The following is a 22716-nucleotide window of genomic DNA, read 5'->3' as shown; positions in this document are numbered from 1 at the left end:
TAATGACTTCGAACACATTCCTTAATTCCTTTCTGCCATACTTTTTCCTTGACTCAAACAATTACTGTTCCCTGATTCATATCGAACATCATTTTTCTCTGAATCTTAACAATCACAATCCCCTACCGACTCTTATCTAAAGCCATTTCCTCCTTATTCTTGATTAACATAACTACTACTCTCATCTGACATTCTCTCCCTCTGATGTAATAACTGTCGCCTGGTACTTGTATAACATACTTTTTTCCCCCCCAAGATTCTTGACTAACATGATTCGTTGACTTTGATTATTTCTTTGCATACTAACTATAGGTTTTTGACTCTCTGACAAGCTCGCTCTAAAAACAAACAAGAACAACAACTTACTTTACTTTACTTACAAATATAAAGATGCGCTTATCTTAGCTAAAAGTCGTTATTTTTCGCAGGTCATTAATCTCAATAAGAACAATCCTAAATACCTATTTGATACGGTGGCAATGCTAACACTACGCCAGCCAACCCCCGATAGCTCCTTTCACTCGGCTGACGAGTTCATGAAATTTTTTGCTCGGAAGATTGACTCCATTAGGGATGAGATCAAGATGACCATTCCGATCACTCAGTCAGGACCGCCGATTACCGGCGCCGATGATCATGCGATAACCTTTTCAAATTTTGAATGCGTGTCCCTCGAAAGGCTTACACAATTAGTTAGTGCGGCTAAACAAACAACATGTTTACTTGACCCGCTTCCAACCAAACTACTTAAAGAATTATTTCAAATCTTAGGACCGTCCGTTCTAAATATAATTAATCTGTCTATCTCCTCTGGGATAGTGCCTACAGCCTTTAAAACCGCTATCATTAAACCGCTACTTAAGCGACCAAATCTTGACCCGGACTGTCTCGGTAACTATAGGCCAGTTTCAAATCTCCCATTCATAGCAAAACTGCTTGAAAAAGTAGTAGCGCAGCAGCTTGTTGATTACATGGTCGCTAATAATCGATATGAATCTTTTCAGTCTGGGTTTAAAGCTAATCATTCCACTGAGACAGCACTTGCTAAAGTGACTAATGATCTCCTCTTAGCTATGGATTCAAATACTTCGTCGGTATTGTTACTACTAGATCTTAGTGCTGCCTTTGACACTGTTGACTTCAATATTTTGTTAGAGCGTCTTAAAGGTTGTGTTGGTATTTCGGGGTCAGCACTAGACTGGTTTCGTTCGTATCTATCAGACAGGACGCACCGAGTGGTCCATGGCAATGCGTCCTCTGAGCTCTATAAAGTTACGTGTGGTGTCCCACAGGGATCGGTGCTAGGACCACTTCTATTTAATATTTATATGACTCCGCTTGGGGACATAATACGTAAATATAATGTTAGTTTTCAATGTTATGCGGATGACACCCAATTATATATGCCATTATCAATGACAGATCCGCGGGACTGTTGTAATCTTGAGGCATGCCTTGCAGAGATCAAGCAATGGATGTCTCTCAACTTCCTTCGTCTGAACCCAGATAAAACTGAGATGTTGATAATTGGTCCAGCTCGTTATCAACATTTATTTAAGGAAACCGCTATAACTCTGGATAGCCGTATTATCACTCAGAGTGATACTGTAACTAATCTCGGGGTAATATTTGACCAAACGCTCTCCTTTCAACAGCATATTAAAAATATAACCAGAATAGCATTTTTTCACCTTCGTAATATTGCTAAGATTCGCCCAATCCTCTCGACCAGTGATGCCGAAATTATTATACATGCATTTATCACGTCGCGCCTGGACTACTGTAATGCATTATTCTCTGGTCTTCCCAAGTCCAGCATCAAAAGTCTACAGTTAGTGCAAAATGCTGCTGCGAGGCTGCTCTCACGGACAAGAAAATTTGATCACATTACCCCAATATTAGCCAATTTACATTGGCTCCCGGTCCATTTAAGATGTGACTTCAAAGTTCTTTTGTTAACCTATAAATCATTGCATGGCTTAGCGCCTTCATATCTCGTCGACTTAGTTGTTCCTTATGTTCCGTCTCGTAACCTTCGTTCGCAAAACGCTAGTTTTTTAGTGACACAGAGGGCCAAGAAAATGTCTGCAGGGGCTAGAGCATTTTCCATTCGGGCTCCAGAGCTCTGGAATGCCCTGCCAATGGATATTAGAACTGCTACCTCAGTAGAAACATTTAAGACACGTTTAAAGACGTATTTCTATGATGTGGCCTTTAACCTCTCCCCGACCCCACTCCCCCACCCCTCCCCGGCTGGGGAGGTGGTTAGGTGACACCCATGCTGACGATGGCTATCTAGATTCTCGTGGACCAATTCACCATGAGGGAACTGCAGTGGAATACCCTCCTGGAGGACACTGCCAGGACAATCGAAGGCACCTCCGACAGCTCTTGGCTTTGGCCTGGGCATCCACTTTTTGGTTTCCATATGATGTATTTTATGTGCCCTCTTTGCATCCATTGCAGCCTGGTGATCCTGAAAGGGGGATCCTTCCATCTGTGGTCCCTTCTCAAGGTTTCTCATTTTTCCCCTTGTAGGGGTTTTTTGAGTTTTTCCTTGCCCTTTTGGGAGCCTAAGATCAGGGGATGCTTTGAGAATTATTGTCAATTGATTGTCTATGTGAAGCCCTTTGAGACTGCTTGTGATTTAGGGCTATACAAATAAACTTGACTTGACTTGACTTGACTTGACTTTCAATCGTTTCACAACTTCTTTGCAAGCTATTTACGAGACGATGTCAAACTACACTGCAAGTTACACGCAGGCCTCAAAAGCGAGTTCAATCATGTTTACGGACTGGTTTGAAGTTTTCCCTTTCTTATCCTAAAATCACAATAAGGTTTTCTGGTTTTAATCACTTTCCAGCAGGGGTATTTGCAGAGACATAACAAGTTGTGCGATTTTTTTGGTTTTTTTCTGCAGTTGCATCGAGTCTGTGATTCTGGCTGAACTTGCTGGATAACATTCTGCTCATAGCTATGCACAAGGAGCCTCACACACCCTTTCACAATCTTGCATTTCCTATCCCATTGGTGAAGGAATTGTTTGGTCTTCTACCAAACAAAAAACAAAAGAAAACTTATGTTGTTATTTTTAACCCAATCAGTGATACGTTAACGGGAAGGCAAGCGACGAAATTTTCCCTGACATTTTGGCAGCAGCTCATGAAGGTACACGTATCAACTTTGCAGTCAACGTACACGTCGCACCTGGTATTCGCCTTTGGTCAGGTAGGTCGACTTCAAAAATGTCTTTTCTGTCATTAGTACATATAATATATACAACACAACAAAAAGTATGGTTTAAAAACGACAGTGGTAAAAGCGACTATTTCTACACGCTTACTCAATCGTCCCACCTTCAAAAGTAAAACTTTATTCATGCTGTTGTCAAAGTTTTAATTTGGTGAGGTTATTGTCTTGACTCAAGAATAACAAATAAGAGTACATGGAACAAGGGGATCAGTGCACAATTTCTTATGAGCATTGGTGGTGATATTAAATGCGGGGTCATAGTTTTTTTAAGACTGGCTCCATTAACATAGACAATTCATTTGGTGGGCGCCCATCTTTAAAAGGGTTACGTTTCAGTTCACCTCATACATGTGCTGTTTGTTGTAAATAACCCATCAGCTCTGAGACTTATGTATTTACTCCAAATACTGTATCTATTTATGCCAGTGATGTTTACCGACAGGTAGAACAACTAAAGGCTCTAAAGAAGATAATTAACATGTGTATCTACTTATTATATTTTGGTTTGGTGGTTTACCACAGAACTGTTGTGAATGTCAAATATGTGCCTAGGCTCAGTTATGGTTGCGAAGCAGCAAGTAGGACATTGCAAAATCAATCTTAAATTGTTCACCTGCACACTCGTCCTGTGTGGTTTTCAGTGCCGACTGACCCATGGAGGAGGGCATGGACAGTCCGGTGGCCATCAAGGTGGAGGGCCACTCCCGGAGCGTGATCCTCAGGTACTTCCGGGGCGACATCGGCAGTATGGTGGATGCCCACTTTAGCCGCGCTCTCAGCAAGGACGCCAAGGACAACGTGCCGGCTGCCAAGGCCAAGAAAATGCGTAAAAACATCAAGTCAGGTAAGTCGGCTGAGACGTCTCAATTGACTTGTGGGGCGTTTATTTGAATGCTTTGCTATTATTCTGCTGTATGGTGCATGTTCATGTTTTGCCATCTAGCAAGAGAACATTTACTTGTTCTGCTTGTCGCTGCACATTGCTGGCATAGATCGATGAGCATGTTCCTTTTGACTGTTTGTTCTTTATCAGAGGAGAGCAGCACCTGCCACACCAACCTGGCCGAGCCTCTGCCTGTAGCAGGCCGCCACTTAGCTTTCGGCCCCGCCGACGACCACGCAGGGTCTTGGCACTCGTTCATCGGCAGGACCGGGGAGACCTCTGGCTTGCCATCTGCCGCGTATTCTGTGGATGACCTGAGCTTGACCGGGCAGCAGTACGCCTCATCTCTGCTCAACCTCCTGCACAGCGACCGAACCGAGATGGGGCCCGGCATGGCCTCCGGCTCCAAGGCGGAACATCTGGCCAACTGGATGGTGCCTCCAGGATTTAGAGACTCTGTGGAGCCCGCTGGAGGCTTTGAGCCTGGTAAGCCTTCGTATGCAATACAGCATGTGCCGTCAGGCTTCCTGGGAGGCTACCAAACCTTCCAAAGTGGACATAATTAGGCGCATCATCAGAGTAAAGATGTCATTGTTGTCTGTGCTAATAAACAATTGTTCTCGAACTGCTGGTGCCCGTTGGTCCATAAGATTTAGCTTTGGGGTGAGCAAATTAATTTGCAATTAATTAAGCTGTGTCATTATGAATAAGTACATAATGGGAACTAATGTGGCAATAAAAGAAACATAGTGAACCAATTACTTCTGCATACCTCAATCAATATTCATTCATTTTCTGAACCGCTTTGTCCCCACGGGGGTCGCGGGCGTGCTGGAGCCTATCCCAGCCGTCATCGGGCAGTAGGCGGGGGATACCCTGAACCGGTTGCCAGCCAATCGCAGGGCACACAGAGACGAACAACCATCCGCACTCGCACTCATACCTAGGGACAATTTAGAGTCTTCAATCGGCCTACCAAGCATGTTTTTGGGATGTGGGAGTAAACCGGAGTGGCCGGAGAAAACCCACGCCGGCTCGGGGAGAACATGCAAACTCCACACAGGGAGGGCCGGAGGTGGAATCGAACCCGCACCCTCCTAACTGTGAGGCGGACGTGCTACCCACTGCCCCACCGAGCTGCCCCAATCAATATTAACGCATACATTTGATATCCACAAACTAATGTTTCTTTTTGTATCATTTAAGAAAATCTATCTATCTATCTATCTATCTATCTATCTATCTATCTATCTATCTATCTATCTATCTATCTATCTATCTATCTATCTATCTATCTATCTATCTATCTATCTATCTATCTATCTATCTATCTATCTATCTATCTATCTATCTATCTATCTATCTATCTATCTATCTATCTATCTATCTATCTATCTATCTATCTATCTATCTATCTATCTATCTATCTATCTATACAAATACATATATAGACACACACATACATACGTGCACATGCATATATGTGACTCCTCTCCCCCAGCCACTTCATCCAGCTCATCATATATATATATATATATATATATATATATATATATATATATATATATATATATATATATATATATATATATATATATATATAGAGCGTGGCTATATATGATATGATATATATATATATATACACATACACAACTCACACACACTATATATAATTTTTCAGTTCTAAATCTTGACAGCCTTTTTTCCAGCCACTTACACACTCGTAGTGTGTGATCCAATAATTAGTGGAGTTGAATGGAAACCAGCTGCTACTGCATGGAGATCAATAGCTCCATCATCATGCCTCACTGAATGCCCACAATTTTATCACCTCCAGCAAAGTGACAGATGGAGATGGGCTTCAAATTGGGCTGTTATTTTGACACTGTTCATCATGATCATCTTCAAACCTATTTTCTGCTTGACAGAGGACAAAGAGGAAGCTCATCATAATGATGAACTCATTTTCTTTTCCCGACTCGTTGGGGTTTCTGTCAATGTCTGAACCTTTTTGCCTCTTGAGTTCGGCTTTGCAAGCTCTATTTGTAAGGTCTTAAAATAGTTAGCGACTGCTGCATTTAACTGAGGTGTCAGTGATTTTGGCAAATTTGTTTGTGTTAAAATAAAAGTAGTATTTTACGTAAACTGTATCTGTCTCATTTACATAACACTTGCCTGGCAGCATAGTTAACCCTTGCCATGCCGTTACACAAGCAAGAATGTATGGGTGAATACAATGTTTCTATGAAAGGTTATATTATACGTTAACCTCACCACACATTTTGGATTGTCATCGCTAATGTTGTTTCTTTGTGTTGGATATGTTTGGTGTGGTGGCAAAAGCAGTTGGAGGGGTCTGATTGGTTGGCACAGGGAACAGGGAATGAAAACGTGACATCATTAAGGAGACACAAAGGAAATATGACAAAACATGAAACAAAACAAAGTCAAAAAAATTGATCACTAGAAACTTTCAAACCAAATAATACTAGGTTTTGTTTGATTTGAAATTTTAAATTATTCCGTTGTACTGTAAATATGTTTACACAGTTCACAAAATGAATATTCTCAGAAGTATGAATGCAAAGAAGGGTATCGTAAGCACCAACACAATCAAAATGGCATCAAAAACATAAATTAGCAGAATAAGAAGCAAACATAGCAGCTAGAGTAGAACAAGGTCAGCCTTCAATGTTAAGACATGCATCGCATGTTGAGATACCTTACCCTAAAAGAAACAGGTAGATGCTTCTTTGTTGATGTCTAGAAATAATACTAGACTACAATACCACCAGGTCATTAAATAATCTGCAATCATCGTCTTCTTGCACATGTGAGGAATACCCAAAACGCTTGTAGGTAAATGAGATGGCCCGTGTAGTGATCACGGCTCATCGACAAGCCAATAGCACTGATTGCACGGCAAGAAGGCAAGTTGCATGGACTGTTCGGATGTGAATTTCAAGTGCAAAATTGTCCACCGCAAAGCAGTTGTCATTGAGATATACGAAGCTATTTGTGATTGCCGTGCCATGAAAATCATCAACTTGTATAAATGGTTGTGTGGTGGAAAATAGGAGAGGGACCGCTGGGTTGCAATCAAAGCTAATCATTGATCCAAACTGACAAAAGGAAACCTGGGTTTACCTTTTACCTTCTTTTTTCTTGGAGGGGGCTGTATCACACAAATGACATGATTTTTTTTTTATTATTAATTAAACTTTGAAGTCAAGTTAATACTACTGTATATTATGATTTTTAGAAAGAAAAAACACAGAGATGACTTTACAATAATTTCCCAAACTGGATTTTTGATGCAGACTTCAAAAATGTCCATCCATCCATCCATCCATCCATCCATCCATCCATCCATCCATCCATCTTCTTACGCCTATCCAGGGTCGGGTCGCGGGGGCAGAAGCTTTAGGAGGGACTCCCAGACTTCCCTCTACCCAGCCACTTCATTCAGCTCATCCCGGGGGATCAGAGTCCGCATTACTGCCGACGCTGCACCTATCCGCCTGTCAATCTCGAGCTCAATCCTGCCCTCACTCGTGAACAAGACCCCAAGATACTTGAACTCCTCCACTTGAGGTAGGAGAGGGCATTCCACCCTTTTCCGACCAAGGACTAGGATTTGGAGGTGCTGACCCTCATCCCAACCGCTTCACACTTGGCTGCGGACCGCTCCAGTGACAGCTGGAGATAGTGTCCTGAAAAGCCAAATGCACCACATCATCTGCAAAACGCAGAGACGCGATGCTGAGGTCCCCAAAATGGACCCACTCAACACCTCGGCTGCGGCTAGAAATTCTGTCCATAAAAATTATGAACAGGATCGGTGACAAAATCTAAAAGTAGTACCAAACCCTCATCGGAAACCCTAACGCTAGTTTTAAAACCTATTTCGGAACCCTAGCCAGGTTTTAAAACCCTAATTGCAAACCCTAACCCTAGTTTGAAACCCTAATTAGCGATCCCAAGACTGGTTGGAAACCCTAGTCGGAAACCCTAACCCTAGCTTGAAAACCTAGTTGGAAACCCTAATCTTGGAAACCCTAAAAGTAGTACCAAACCCTCGTCGGAAACCCTAACCCTAGTTTTAAAACCTAGTTCGGAACCCTAGCCAGGTTTTAAAACCCTAATCGCAAACCCTAACCCTAGTTTGAAACCCTAATTAGCGATCCCAAGACTGGTTGGAAACCCTAGTCGGAAACCCTAACCCTAACTTGAAAGCCTAGTTGGAAACCCTAATCTTGGAAACCCTAAAAGTAGTACCAAACCCTCGTCGGAAACCCTAACCCTAGTTTTAAAACCTAGTTCGGAACCCTAGCCAGGTTTTAAAACCCTAATCGCAAACCCTAACCCTAGTTTGAAATCCTAATTAGCGATCCCAAGACTGGTTGGAAACCCTAGTCGGAAACCCTAACCCTAACTTGAAAGCCTAGTTGGAAACCCTAATCTTGGAAACCCTAAAAGTAGTACCAAACCCTCGTCGGAAACCCTAACCCTAGTTTTAAAACCTAGTTCGGAACCCTAGCCAGGTTTTAAAACCCTAATCGCAAACCCTAACCCTAGTTTGAAACCCTAATTAGCGATCCCAAGACTGGTTGGAAACCCTAGTCGGAAACCCTAACCCTAACTTGAAAGCCTAGTTGGAAACCCTAATCTTGGAAACCCTAAAAGTAGTACCAAACCCTCGTCGGAAACCCTAACCCTAGTTTTAAAACCTAGTTCGGAACCCTAGCCAGGTTTTAAAACCCTAATCGCAAACCCTAACCCTAGTTTGAAATCCTAATTAGCGATCCCAAGACTGGTTGGAAACCCTAGTCGGAAACCCTAACCCTAACTTGAAAGCCTAGTTGGAAACCCTAATCTTGGAAACCCTAAAAGTAGTACCAAACCCTCGTCGGAAACCCTAACCCTAGTTTTAAAACCTAGTTCGGAACCCTAGCCAGGTTTTAAAACCCTAATCGCAAACCCTAACCCTAGTTTGAAACCCTAATTAGCGATCCCAAGACTGGTTGGAAACCGTAGTCGGAAACCCTAACCCTAACTTGAAAGCCTAGTTGGAAACCCTAATCTTGGAAACCCTAAAAGTAGTACCAAACCCTCGTCGGAAACCCTAACCCTAGTTTTAAAACCTAGTTCGGAACCCTAGCCAGGTTTTAAAACCCTAATCGCAAACCCTAACCCTAGTTTGAAACCTTAATTAGCGATCCCAAGACTGGTTGGAAACCCTAGTCGGAAACCCTAGTGAAAGCCTTAGTTTGAAACCCTAATCTTGGAAACCCTAAAAGTAGTACCAAACCCTCGTCGGAAACCCTAACCCTAGTTTTAAAACCTAGTTCGGAACCCTAGCCAGGTTTTAAAACCCTAATCGCAAACCCTAACCCTAGTTTGAAACCCTAATTAGCGATCCCAAGACTGGTTGGAAACCCTAGTCGGAAACCCTAACCCTAACTTGAAAGCCTAGTTGGAAACCCTAATCTTGGAAACCCTAAAAGTAGTACCAAACCCTCGTCGGAAACCCTAACCCTAGTTTTAAAACCTAGTTCGGAACCCTAGCCAGGTTTTAAAACCCTAATCGCAAACCTTAACCCTAGTTTGAAACCCTAATTAGCGATCCCAAGACTGGTTGGAAACCCTAGTCGGAAACCCTAGTCGGAAACCCTAACCATAACCCTAACCCAAGACTGGTTGGAAACCCTAGTCGGAAACCCTAACCCTAGCTTGAAAGCCTAGTTGGAAACCCTAATCTTGGAAACCCTAAAAGTAGTACCAAACCCTCGTCGGAAACCCTAACCCTAGTTTTAAAACCTAGTTCGGAACCCTAGCCAGGTTTTAAAACCCTAATCGCAAACCCTAACCCTAGTTTGAAACCCTAATTAGCGATCCCAAGACTGGTTAGAAACCCTAGTCAGAAACCCTAACCCTAGCTTGAAAGCCTAGTTGGAAACCCTAATCTTGGAAACCCTAAAAGTAGTACCAAACCCTCGTCGGAAACCCTAACCCTAGTTTTAAAACCTAGTTCGGAACCCTAGCCAGGTTTTAAAACCCTAATCGCAAACCCTAACCCTAGTTTGAAACCCTAATTAGCGATCCCAAGACTGGTTGGAAACCCTAGTCGGAAACCCTAACCCTAACTTGAAAGCCTAGTTGGAAACCCTAATCTTGGAAACCCTAAAAGTAGTACCAAACCCTCGTCGGAAACCCTAACCCTAGTTTTAAAACCTAGTTCGGAACCCTAGCCAGGTTTTAAAACCCTAATCGCAAACCCTAACCCTAGTTTGAAATCCTAATTGGCGATCCCAAGACTGGTTGGAAACCCTAGTCGGAAACCCTAACCCTAACTTGAAAGCCTAGTTGGAAACCCTAATCTTGGAAACCCTAAAAGTAGTACCAAACCCTCGTCGGAAACCCTAACCCTAGTTTTAAAACCTAGTTCGGAACCCTAGCCAGGTTTTAAAACCCTAATCGCAAACCCTAACCCTAGTTTGAAATCCTAATTAGCGATCCCAAGACTGGTTGGAAACCCTAGTCGGAAACCCTAGTGAAAGCCTTAGTTTGAAACCCTAATCTTGGAAACCCTAAAAGTAGTACCAAACCCTCGTCGGAAACCCTAACCCTAGTTTTAAAACCTAGTTCGGAACCCTAGCCAGGTTTTAAAACCCTAATCGCAAACCCTAACCCTAGTTTGAAACCCTAATTAGCGATCCCAAGACTGGTTGGAAACCCTAACCCTAACCCCTAACCCTAACCCTTACCCAAGACTGGTTGGAAACCCTAGTCGGAAACCCTAACCCTAGCTTGAAAGCCTAGTTGGAAACCCTAATCTTGGAAACCCTAAAAGTAGTACCAAACCCTCGTCGGAAACCCTAACCCTAGTTTTAAAACCTAGTTCGGAACCTTAGCCAGGTTTTAAAACCCTAATCGCAAACCCTAACCCTAGTTTGAAACCCTAATTAGCGATCCCAAGACTGGTTGGAAACCCTAGTCGGAAACCCTAACCCTAACTTGAAAGCCTAGTTGGAAACCCTAATCTTGGAAACCCTAAAAGTAGTACCAAACCCTCGTCGGAAACCCTAACCCTAGTTTTAAAACCTAGTTCGGAACCCTAGCCAGGTTTTAAAACCCTAATCGCAAACCCTAACCCTAGTTTGAAACCCTAATTAGCGATCTCAAGATTGGTTGGAAACCCTATTCGGAAACCCTAGTGAAAGCCTTAGTTTGAAACCCTAATCTTGGAAACCCTAAAAGTAGTACCAAACCCTCGTCGGAAACCCTAACCCTAGTTTTAAAACCTAGTTCGGAACCCTAGCCAGGTTTTAAAACCCTAATCGCAAACCCTAACCCTAGTTTGAAACCCTAATTAGCGATCCCAAGACTGGTTGGAAACCCTAGTCGGAAACCCTAACCCTAACTTGAAAGCCTAGTTGGAAACCCTAATCTTGGAAACCCTAAAAGTAGTACCAAACCCTCGTCGGAAACCCTAACCCTAGTTTTAAAACCTAGTTCGGAACCCTAGCCAGGTTTTAAAACCCTAATCGCAAACCCTAACCCTAGTTTGAAATCCTAATTAGCGATCCCAAGACTGGTTGGAAACCCTAGTCGGAAACCCTAACCCTAACTTGAAAGCCTAGTTGGAAACCCTAATCTTGGAAACCCTAAAAGTAGTACCAAACCCTCGTCGGAAACCCTAACCCTAGTTTTAAAACCTAGTTCGGAACCCTAGCCAGGTTTTAAAACCCTAATCGCAAACCCTAACCCTAGTTTGAAATCCTAATTAGCGATCCCAAGACTGGTTGGAAACCCTAGTCGGAAACCCTAGTGAAAGCCTTAGTTTGAAACCCTAATCTTGGAAACCCTAAAAGTAGTACCAAACCCTCGTCGGAAACCCTAACCCTAGTTTTAAAACCTAGTTCGGAACCCTAGCCAGGTTTTAAAACCCTAATCGCAAACCCTAACCCTAGTTTGAAACCCTAATTAGCGATCCCAAGACTGGTTGGAAACCCTAGTCGGAAACCCTAACCCTAACTTGAAAGCCTAGTTGGAAACCCTAATCTTGGAAACCCTAAAAGTAGTACCAAACCCTCGTCGGAAACCCTAACCCTAGTTTTAAAACCTAGTTCGGAACCCTAGCCAGGTTTTAAAACCCTAATCGCAAACCCTAACCCTAGTTTGAAATCCTAATTAGCGATCCCAAGACTGGTTGGAAACCCTAGTCGGAAACCCTAACCCTAACTTGAAAGCCTAGTTGGAAACCCTAATCTTGGAAACCCTAAAAGTAGTACCAAACCCTCGTCGGAAACCCTAACCCTAGTTTTAAAACCTAGTTCGGAACCCTAGCCAGGTTTTAAAACCCTAATCGCAAACCCTAACCCTAGTTTGAAATCCTAATTAGCGATCCCAAGACTGGTTGGAAACCCTAGTCGGAAACCCTAGTGAAAGCCTTAGTTTGAAACCCTAATCTTGGAAACCCTAAAAGTAGTACCAAACCCTCGTCGGAAACCCTAACCCTAGTTTTAAAACCTAGTTCGGAACCCTAGCCAGGTTTTAAAACCCTAATCGCAAACCCTAACCCTAGTTTGAAACCCTAATTAGCGATCCCAAGACTGGTTGGAAACCCTAGTCGGAAACCCTAACCCTAACTTGAAAGCCTAGTTGGAAACCCTAATCTTGGAAACCCTAAAAGTAGTACCAAACCCTCGTCGGAAACCCTAACCCTAGTTTTAAAACCTAGTTCGGAACCCTAGCCAGGTTTTAAAACCCTAATCGCAAACCCTAACCCTAGTTTGAAATCCTAATTAGCGATCCCAAGACTGGTTGGAAACCCTAGTCGGAAACCCTAACCCTAACTTGAAAGACTAGTTGGAAACCCTAATCTTGGAAACCCTAAAAGTAGTACCAAACCCTCGTCGGAAACCCTAACCCTAGTTTTAAAACCTAGTTCGGAACCCTAGCCAGGTTTTAAAACCCTAATCGCAAACCCTAACCCTAGTTTGAAATCCTAATTAGCAATCCCAAGACTGGTTGGAAACCCTAGTCGGAAACCCTAGTGAAAGCCTTAGTTTGAAACCCTAATCTTGGAAACCCTAAAAGTAGTACCAAACCCTCGTCGGAAACCCTAACCCTAGTTTTAAAACCTAGTTCGGAACCCTAGCCAGGTTTTAAAACCCTAATCGCAAACCCTAACCCTAGTTTGAAACCCTAATTAGCGATCCCAAGACTGGTTGGAAACCCTAGTCGGAAACCCTAACCCTAACTTGAAAGCCTAGTTGGAAACCCTAATCTTGGAAACCCTAAAAGTAGTACCAAACCCTCGTCGGAAACCCTAACCCTAGTTTTAAAACCTAGTTCGGAACCCTAGCCAGGTTTTAAAACCCTAATCGCAAACCCTAACCCTAGTTTGAAACCCTAATTAGCGATCCCAAGACTGGTTGGAAACCCTAGTCGGAAACCCTAACCCTAACTTGAAAGCCTAGTTGGAAACCCTAATCTTGGAAACCCTAAAAGTAGTACCAAACCCTCGTCGGAAACCCTAACCCTAGTTTTAAAACCTAGTTCGGAACCCTAGCCAGGTTTTAAAACCCTAATCGCAAACCCTAACCCTAGTTTGAAACCCTAATTAGCAATCCCAAGACTGGTCGGAAACCCTAGTCGGAAACCCTAGTCGGAAACCCTAACCCTCACCCTAACCCAAGACTGGTTGGAAACCCTAGTCGGAAACCCTAACCCTAGCTTGAAAGCCTAGTTGGAAACCCTAATCTTGGAAACCCTAAAAGTAGTACCAAACCCTCTTCGGAAACCCTAACCCTAGTTTTAAAACCTAGTTTGAGAGCCGAATCGGGGTTTAAAACCCTAGTCGGAAACCCTAACCCCAGTTTGAAACCCTAATTAGCGATCCCAAGACTGGTTGGAAACCCTGGTCGGAAACCCTAACCCTATCTTGAAAGTCTAGTTCAAAACCCTAATCTTAGTCCTCAACTTTAACTTCAAAAATGTATTTCCTTTATTTCCCAGAGCATATCAGGTTTTTGAGACATTTCCCTGTTTTTATTTGACCTGTCTATTCCAAATTTTACCATGCAATAGTAATTACAGCCATGACGTAATGAGTAAAAATTCTAACTGTTCCAAAAGTAAACCTTATTTCGTCATTATTAATGTACACCAAATTACACATATTATGAAATCCAGATTATGAATGAGCTCAAAAAGATTCTTCCAGAAAAGTTTGCTCGCATTTTTATTTTATTTATTTTAGATGCGGCGACCACCGACCCAGTTCATCACTCATGGAACAATGCTGGAGCCGGTGCGTGCGTGCGTGCGTGCGCGCGCGTCATGTACATTATAGGCTGCAGAACTGAAAGTGACACTCATTGCTTTCACCTTCAAGTGTGTGAGCATTGATCTACACCCGGAGGACCACCACCCATCCACCCACCATGGTGGTCCACATCCGCGTCTCCAGCAACCTCAGCACCTTGGATAGCATCCTCCCCCCGGGTCCTCCGAATGACACTACGCGTGGACCCGGCGGACCGGACGCTTTGGGGAGCTTGAGTCGCAACGGCCACACGGTGGTGGCGGTGTGCTTAGGCGTCATCCTGGTGGCGGGCATTGTTAACAACTCGCTGACGCTGCTGGTTTTCGCCCGGTTCAGGTGCTTGTGGACGCCCATTAATGTGATTCTGCTCAACATCAGCTTGAGCGACGTGCTGGTGTGCGTTTTCGGAACCCCGCTCAGCTTCGCCGCCAGTTTGCAAGGACGCTGGCTTATCGGAGAGTTCGGGTGCAGGTGGTACGGGTTTGCAAACTCCTTCTTTGGTGAGTATCGACACGCAACTTTTACGAAGTACTTTGGGGAATCAGTCCGTGGAGTTTGGTGTATTGTACTCGGTCGGTCAACGGAACTCAAATATTAAGTTTTGATATTTATGAGGAAGAAAAAAAAAAGACCAGTAAAAGTAAGTCCTTCAGTAAGAAATATTGCATATTGATATGCCAATAAGTCAATAAGTTTCAATCTTGAGTTTCAAAAACGACCTGCCTGTTTATCTTGTTATTATAGCTTTGCTAATTATTTTATCTCCTTAAATTATTGGTTCGTTGAATTATTGTAAATATCAATGACATAAAATAAGGTCGAATTTTACATATAACAATAATGTTCAATTTACATCTTCTATTTAATAAATAATGAAATGCATCCAATACAAGACAATTTTACAAATGAGTGGAAATAAATGTATTGTTCAAAATACCAGTTTTACATATTTTAGATATATTTTTCACCCCACCCCCTCCTCAAGTCTACCATATTTTTCTCACCCCTGGTCTATACAATAGAATTCTGGTTATGTCACAAGGTTACTATTTTTGTCATTGGCAAAATTCATACACAATTTCAATATTTGGTGATTGATTTGTTGTGTTCTGTCTGCAGTATACCGTCATGTGATTATGATGAGAAACTTGTGATCTTCTGGTCTTTCTTTTGAGGTACCTGTGGTGGCAGGACCTTTAATTCAGATATCTTCTTAATATTTGGCATCAGTGCAACATCAAAGTCTTAAAGCAGCAGCCTGACGATAACGAGAAGATAAGCGGTCCAAGAATAGATCCCTGACAGTCACCTCACCAAGGAGGCCACTGAAAATGGCATCCAACATAGCTCTGTGGGCGTTTTTCTTGCTCTTTTGAAGTTTTTGAACTATCGTAGCGGCTGATGTAAACCATAAAGTGATACTAAAAGTAATGGCCCTGAACACAGAACCATGAGTCAAAACTTCTATTTACGCCCTCATTAGCAAGCTTTCTTGCAATCATGCACTTGTAAAGTCACGCGCAGTGAGAAGGAATATTTTGATTTCCCTAAGACAAATAATGAAATGGTAAGTTAGCTATTTAGCTTGCTAGCAAACTCGCCCCATCTGCAAATCACACGAAATCTTTTGACTCATCGTACCAATTTTGATCAATAATGAAGAATGACGCAGCATGTTGCTGGGACCCAACCAGGAGCTGGTGACCAGCCTGAATTTTGTTTCTTTTCACAACAGGAAGTGTCATGATCTCAGTTCAGACAGTGTTGTCTCTATCATCAACTAAGGCCATCGCTAACCAAAGCAGGAGCATTACTAAAAGCACATGATTCCTCTGTTCCAGGGATCGTGTCCTTGGTGTCCTTATCCGTCCTGTCGTACGAGCGCTACACCACGGTGCTGCATTCTTCCCAAGCGGACATATCGGATTTCCGGAAAGCCTGGTTGAGTGTCGGGGGCTGCTGGCTCTACGCCCTCTTCTGGACGCTGCCTCCGCTACTAGGCTGGAGCAGTTACGGGCCCGAGGGTCCCGGGACCACCTGTTCGGTCCAGTGGCACCTGCAGTCAACCGGCAGCATCTCTTACGTGCTGTGCCTCTTCATCTTCTGCCTGCTACTCCCGCTTCTTCTCATGGTCTACTCTTACGGACGCATCCTGTTCACCATCAGACGGGTGAGGTCAGACACGCTCATTCAAAAGTACCAGGTTACTGTACTTGAGTACATTTATCAGCGTCTGGCTGCATTTCCGAGGTCAGCGGTGGTGACTCATGCGTGACTCCTTGCATCTTACATAAATCCCCCAGTCACAAAAATAATTCCTAATGAAGACTTGTCAATCAGCGCACCATCAGTGAATCACCCCTGAGCTATTCTTAGAACGGTTACTATTGGATACCTGCCCTTATCTAAGCGCCTCTATTTTTCAATAGCGTGTTCACCCGAAGGAGTCAGGAAAAAAAGGTGGCGGGGGTCTTTGCAGACTTGATTACTATACAGCCCGGAGGCTCAGGCTCCTATGCACCGAGAGCCTTCAGTCCTCAGCCTCGGGCTTTTCTTAGAAACATTGCAATCAGACTGTAGATTTTCCGCTAGGTTCCTTCCTCAACAGCATCAGAGCTTGTTTGCTTTTCTATTGCGCCACTGACCTGGACACCTTATGAGGTACACCTGGGGTTCAACAAAATCAATAAAAATCTGAGTCAAGCGACTAAACAATGCCGCCCATTATTTTGGGAAACTGAATCCATAGAAAAGGATGATCGTTGAAATAATTGTCTGTTTATAAATAATATCTTTTGACTTAATGCAATGTGGTTCAGACAATCTAATCTCTTGCTGCATCGAAATGAACCCTGATTGTAAATGAATAAGGAACACAGTAAGGTGAAGTGTAACTTGACTCAACTACCACTAGATGGCAGAAAAAGCCAGTTGTTGACATGCTGACACATTGAAGGTGGAGGAAAAATATATTGCAGCAAGATAGCAAATATTGATCATATTCAATATCAATATTGTTCTCAAATAATTAATGAAGTATTGGAATTTTTATTGAAAAAACGGGTTTTTTGATCTACAAATATTTAAGGGATTTAAGGAGCACTGACCGGTTGACACAAAGAACCGGGCTCACGAGTACAAATTGAACTCCAAAGGTTGGAGATTATTATGCTTGATTATTGTATGACACGTTCTTGTTCTTTAGATGGGGAAGATCAAGCCCCTGACAGCTGGCCGCCGAGAGCATCGCATCCTGAGGATGGTGTTAACGCTGGTGTCGTGCTATCTGCTGTGTTGGCTGCCCTACGGCGTGGTGGCGCTCATGACCACGTTCGGCGGTTTGGGGCTGGTCACGCCCTCCACCAGCGTAGTGCCCTCTGTCCTGGCCAAGTTCAGCACCGTCATCAACCCCATCATCTACGTCTTCTTCAACAACCAGGTGAGAGCCGCCACTAGGGGCGCAATTGATGATGATCACGGCCAATGATAACGACGTCAAAGACGATTCTGGCAAATGAAGTCGACGGTGACACTTTTGTTCCAGTTTTCCCGATGTCTCGTGGACTTCGTGAAGTGCAAAGCGCAGCCGCTGTCGGTCCAAGAGACCCAGCCCAGCCCGAAGTCACAGAGGTTATGCGACTTGTTCCCCGGTATACGGCGACGTCGCCCGCTCAGCGGCACCAGCGACCACGGCCTGGGCGGCAGCCGCCGTGCCCTCGTTGTCCGCTACACACCGTAACCGCCCCTCACTCTCGAAACTGACGAAAGATGACCACTCAGAAGATTGTCTGATTTGTGAACAAACAACGCCAATCTTCTCCACAGTGGCGTGAGAAGTTGCAAGTACTCATCATAGTACAGACTCAAAAATGTGCTCAAAGTAAAAATGAATTTTTACTGTCATTGACTGTAGTATACAGGTTACAATATACCTATTTTCATATCTAAAACAATAAAACTTTTCTGAGCACAAAATATGTGCCCTTTCTTTTAGAACGTGCCTCAAAGTTCATTTTCAATACACGCTGGCTTCCACCATTTGTTCGGGAAATTGGAACCCAAAACCTTGACTGTTTGTTAAGTGTTCTTAACTCTGCAGCTCCTTGACAACGAGATGCCACAGTATTGCAATAAAGCACCATGAAGCTCCTCAGCTCACTTCAACATAGTTTCTAGATATCTCAATCCCAGAAGATGACAGTGAAGCACTACTTTTTTCCTCAACTTGCTTCAACATCATTCAGATAGATAGATAGATAGATAGATAGATAGATAGATAGATAGATAGATAGATAGATAGATAGATAGATAGATAGATAGATAGATAGATGTTATTGATCCCCAGGGGGAAATTTAGGAGGAAAAGCACTACTTTTGTCTAAAGGTAACTCATCAACTCACTTTAAAAAAGATGGCAAAAAAAAATACACTGGGTTTAAATGAAGGTCCCCAGTTGACTTCAATGTAATTCCTTGGCACCACGGCATCATAGCATACTACTTTATTCTAAATGAAGCTCCTCAACTCACCAGTGTTGTTCCCTGACACCGAGATGCTACAAATGATGACAAAGAACTCCCAGCCAGGAGCCTTGTTAATCACTGATTGAAATAAAATGAACTTTAGCCATCCCTGCAGCGGGATTTCGGGTATGACAGCAGCAAATGAAACAAAATAAACTTAATATTCTTCTGGAATAGATGTTTAGAAAGCCAGTAGCTAAGATGAAAACAACCCTGGCAGCTACATTATCTTTAGGTCACAGTCAGTCCTTCGTTCCTTAATGAGGTCAACCTTACTGTGAGAGAAAGATTTCTGTTGACTTGATTTCTCACCTCACCTTGAGACAGGAAATGCGAATGAGCAAGCAAAGAAGAGGAGGAGGTGAAGGGAAAATGACGCTGCAGTCGTGCTCCACATATCACAGCGGCAAACGCCCAAAATGCCACTTTGCACTGCTTCTTCATGATATGATCAATAATGATCAACACGTACCACAGCAGCATGGCATCGCTCCCTCCTCCGTTGCCCCCGCGCCGTTCTCAGGTGCTCGTCGAGCCTCAGGCCTCGTCCGCGGGCCGCAGCGAGACCTTGCTTCGCTCGCTTCTTGTCGTCGTCGTACTGCATTTTCTGCTGACGGCGGTGGGATTCACCTTCCTATACTACACAGGCAAAACGGTAAAAGATTTGGTTGGTTTCAATTTGTTGAGGAGACTTTTACTGTATATGAAAATGATGTGGTGGGTCGCATGTGGCGACCCGGGGGTCTTTAGTTGACAGCTTTGCTTTGTAGGCAATGAATGCGTTTCTGTGCTTCTCTGCCAAGATAAATTGTATTTTTCTCATAAAGATTCTTTTAAGAGGTAAATGACATTTATCCTAACATAAACTAAAACTATAGTAGTAGTATTGCTGAATTTCTTTTTTTTATTTTAAATACCCTATCCAGAAGCTGTGCATAATGACCACAAATTGACCTTTCATGTTCTACTTTTTAACCTAACAGGAAACGACGCCACAATTATCTGGAGGTATGTTTGTCTTGAAAAATTTCACTACAATTACATCGTGTCAATTGACTCAAAATACCAAGTGTGAAATGTGTTCAGTTGAACAAAAAAGTGTTGTTTGTTTGAATGGCAACACAGGTTTGTTGTACCTTCCTCTATCTAGTAGAGCATTTCATTGTTCTGGACAGATTTGTCAACAAATAGTGGTTTGTTATCGCTAGGTTAGAAGAATGAAGCTGGAGACATAATAAATCTCTACTAAATGTTGTCATGTTGCTTCCAGATGCTCCTCGGCAAAGTTTGTCCAGAACCTTGGCCCGCATGATTGTAGCAAAACCAAAATACCTGTCAGCACCGGAATCAAGATGTAAGAAACTTACCTTTCCTGTCATCATCAAGGTCTATTCGACCCCTTTTCAAGTCTTAAAATGAATGATTGATATATATTTTATTTCTCTCTCTTCCATTAGTAGTATTACTTCAGCAGCTAACATTTAGCTAAAAAAGCTAAAACTTGCTAACTTACTCAGTGCTAGTAAGACAGGTGGGCAAATTTTGCTGTTCAGTCTTGGCAAACAGTGCTTTGTAAACATATGTGTTCTTCTCACTAAACCTAATATTAATTATATTTGTAAGTTTGAATCTTATTTCTCTTACCGTGTCTGTGGTCAACTCTACCACAACAACAACTGCAGACTTAGGTTGTTTGAACTTGCTTCACTGGGAGCAAATTAAAGGCTAGTGCACAGGTGTCAAACTCAAGGCCCGGGGGCCAGATACGGCCCGCCACATCATTTTATGTGGCCCCGAAGACAAATTGTGCATCAAATTCGCGTGTCATGACTAGAATTGCAAATTGTCTTCACTTTTAATATCTTTTTTTTTTCTCATCCGATTTGAAAACGAGTTATCTGTCAGTTTGTTTTTGTAGCTTTTACTGTATATAATATGAGGTGCTTATTTGGGTTGACAGTCATAATGGCCCTCCCTCGGAAAGAAGCTATGACTACAATGCGGCCCACGAAAAAAAATGAGTTTGACACCCTGGTCTAGTGTCTTGCCCAAGGACAATTCAACAGTAAACATTCGCAACCAGCACTTTTGTCACTGGGCGACACCCTTTAATAATTTATAACGTGATGTATTTCACGTTTTAATGTGAGAGCTTTAAAACATGAAAGTTACGAACCTTAAAAGTTTAAAGATGGCTCAATACACATTAAGTAGAACAACGCCTATGTAAATGTGCGTGTTCCATTTCTAAATCTTCAATCTTTTTAAAAACCAAGCATAGTAGGCTTTTTTTTTCCTAACCCAGTTATAGTCGAGTACAGTCGTAATGTTACAGGTAATTTTGATTTATAAAACACAAAAAGGACTAAATCGGAAGTCAAACTTCAAATTATTTAACGTTGTTTTACATTTATTACGTGAAAGTTGCCAAGTGCATAATCCAATTTGAGAATAACACTTAAAAGTCCTTCTGATGTCTTCCCCCAGCAGGTTACCTGACGTGGGACATGAAACACTCGTTGCGAAACAACATTAACTACTACCACAACAGCTGGCTGACGGCCCTGCAGCCTGGGGACTATGTGGTCTTCTCCAGGGTCACCTTCTCCAAGGCCGACCCGGTGAGGCCGCTAGCCAGCGCAGTCAAGTTGAGGCGTGGCGAGTCGGCCAAGGAGACGGTGGCCATGCTGGCCTACTGCAGCCTCGACACCTCGGGGTCCGGCTCCAACCCCCAGCTGTGCACCGCCTCCATGGGGGAGGTGATGTCACTGGAGAGGGGGAACCAGCTCAGCTTGTGGGTGGAGGACTTGTCACTGGTGGACTACAGCCGGGTGGCCACCAGCTTTGGGATGTACAAACTTTAATAGTGTGGACGAGAGGACAAAACATAATTTATTCCATTACACAAACCTTTTGGGACATTATTGAGAATGGTCGTTTTGTGGTTATTGTTCATCTTTACTGCAGAGCTGATGGACACATTTTTTTGCGCTCTGGGGACATGTTTGATTTTTTTTTTAATCTGCTCTGAAAAAATTAAGAGATCAGTGCAAAATGATCAGTTTCTCTATCAAACTTCTACACACCCCTGTTAAAGTGGCACTTGTTTGTGATTAAAAATGAGGCCACATTAAATAATTTCTAACAAATTATAAACACACCTGTTTTACCTTGTAGACAAAGCCTTTTGCTTTTGTGGTATTACTGACTGCTATCTGGAACAGTTCATAATTCCCTCCAAATGATCAAATAAAAGAAACTTTTTTTTTTAATTAATTCTATAATCAACTGAAAATATAATGGCCAAACCACAAATACAATTGCTTTATAAGGAGTTTCCTGAACTTATTTGTTTGTTTGTTTTGCTTTCTAGCAGAACCCTGAATTTTCTATTTTGCTAACACTGACTGCTATTTGGAACGGCTCACATTACCTTTATATAAAATACCAAATAGAAAATTCCCCCACTACAAGCATAATAATAAATATACAGTTAGAAAGGTTGGTATTTTGTGAATTGTTACATTGTATTTGTTTTCACAACTTGGTCATGTGTGAACCGTTTGGAAAAAGTGAACATCACATACTACAGGTTACATGTTTAGTATACGTGTACGTCATCTATTTGCAACACCTTCCATGATGTTTTGGACTTCCTGTATCGAACTAGAAGCTGTATGAACATGGAAAACAAAAAAGAACAGTTTCCATTTGTAAAACCA

The 22716-nt window shown here is 42.7% G+C and overlaps 3 protein-coding genes across 3 annotated transcripts; all 3 read left to right on the top strand.

Moving 5' to 3' along the window:
- Positions 1–2991: 2991 nt before the first annotated feature.
- Positions 2992–4901, top strand: vgll1l (vestigial like family member 1-like). Its single transcript, XM_085933402.1, has 3 exons — positions 2992–3231; positions 3897–4099; positions 4289–4901. The coding sequence occupies exons 2-3, from the start codon at positions 3910–3912 to the stop codon at positions 4702–4704; spliced, it is 606 nt and encodes a 201-aa protein (XP_085789528.1). The 5' UTR covers positions 2992–3231; positions 3897–3909; the 3' UTR covers positions 4705–4901.
- Positions 4902–14589: 9688 nt separating this feature from the next.
- Positions 14590–18341, top strand: tmtops3a (teleost multiple tissue opsin 3a). The gene is made up of 4 exons (XM_085906633.1): positions 14590–14971; positions 16313–16641; positions 17677–17910; positions 18016–18341. Exons 1-4 carry the CDS (start codon positions 14590–14592, stop codon positions 18208–18210), a joined length of 1140 nt encoding a protein of 379 aa, XP_085762759.1. The 3' UTR covers positions 18211–18341.
- Positions 18342–19432: 1091 nt separating this feature from the next.
- Positions 19433–22494, top strand: cd40lg (CD40 ligand). Its single transcript, XM_085933388.1, has 4 exons — positions 19433–19649; positions 19978–20002; positions 20265–20348; positions 21482–22494. Exons 1-4 carry the CDS (start codon positions 19452–19454, stop codon positions 21856–21858), a joined length of 684 nt encoding a protein of 227 aa, XP_085789514.1. The 5' UTR covers positions 19433–19451; the 3' UTR covers positions 21859–22494.
- The last annotated feature ends 222 nt before the right edge of the window (positions 22495–22716 follow it).

The sequence above is a fragment of the Syngnathus leptorhynchus genome, chromosome 2 (genome assembly GCF_054491065.1).
Source record: "Syngnathus leptorhynchus isolate UIUO chromosome 2, UIUO_Slep, whole genome shotgun sequence".
NCBI lineage: Eukaryota > Metazoa > Chordata > Actinopteri > Syngnathiformes > Syngnathidae > Syngnathus > Syngnathus leptorhynchus.
This window is presented reverse-complemented; position numbering and strand designations above follow the sequence as displayed.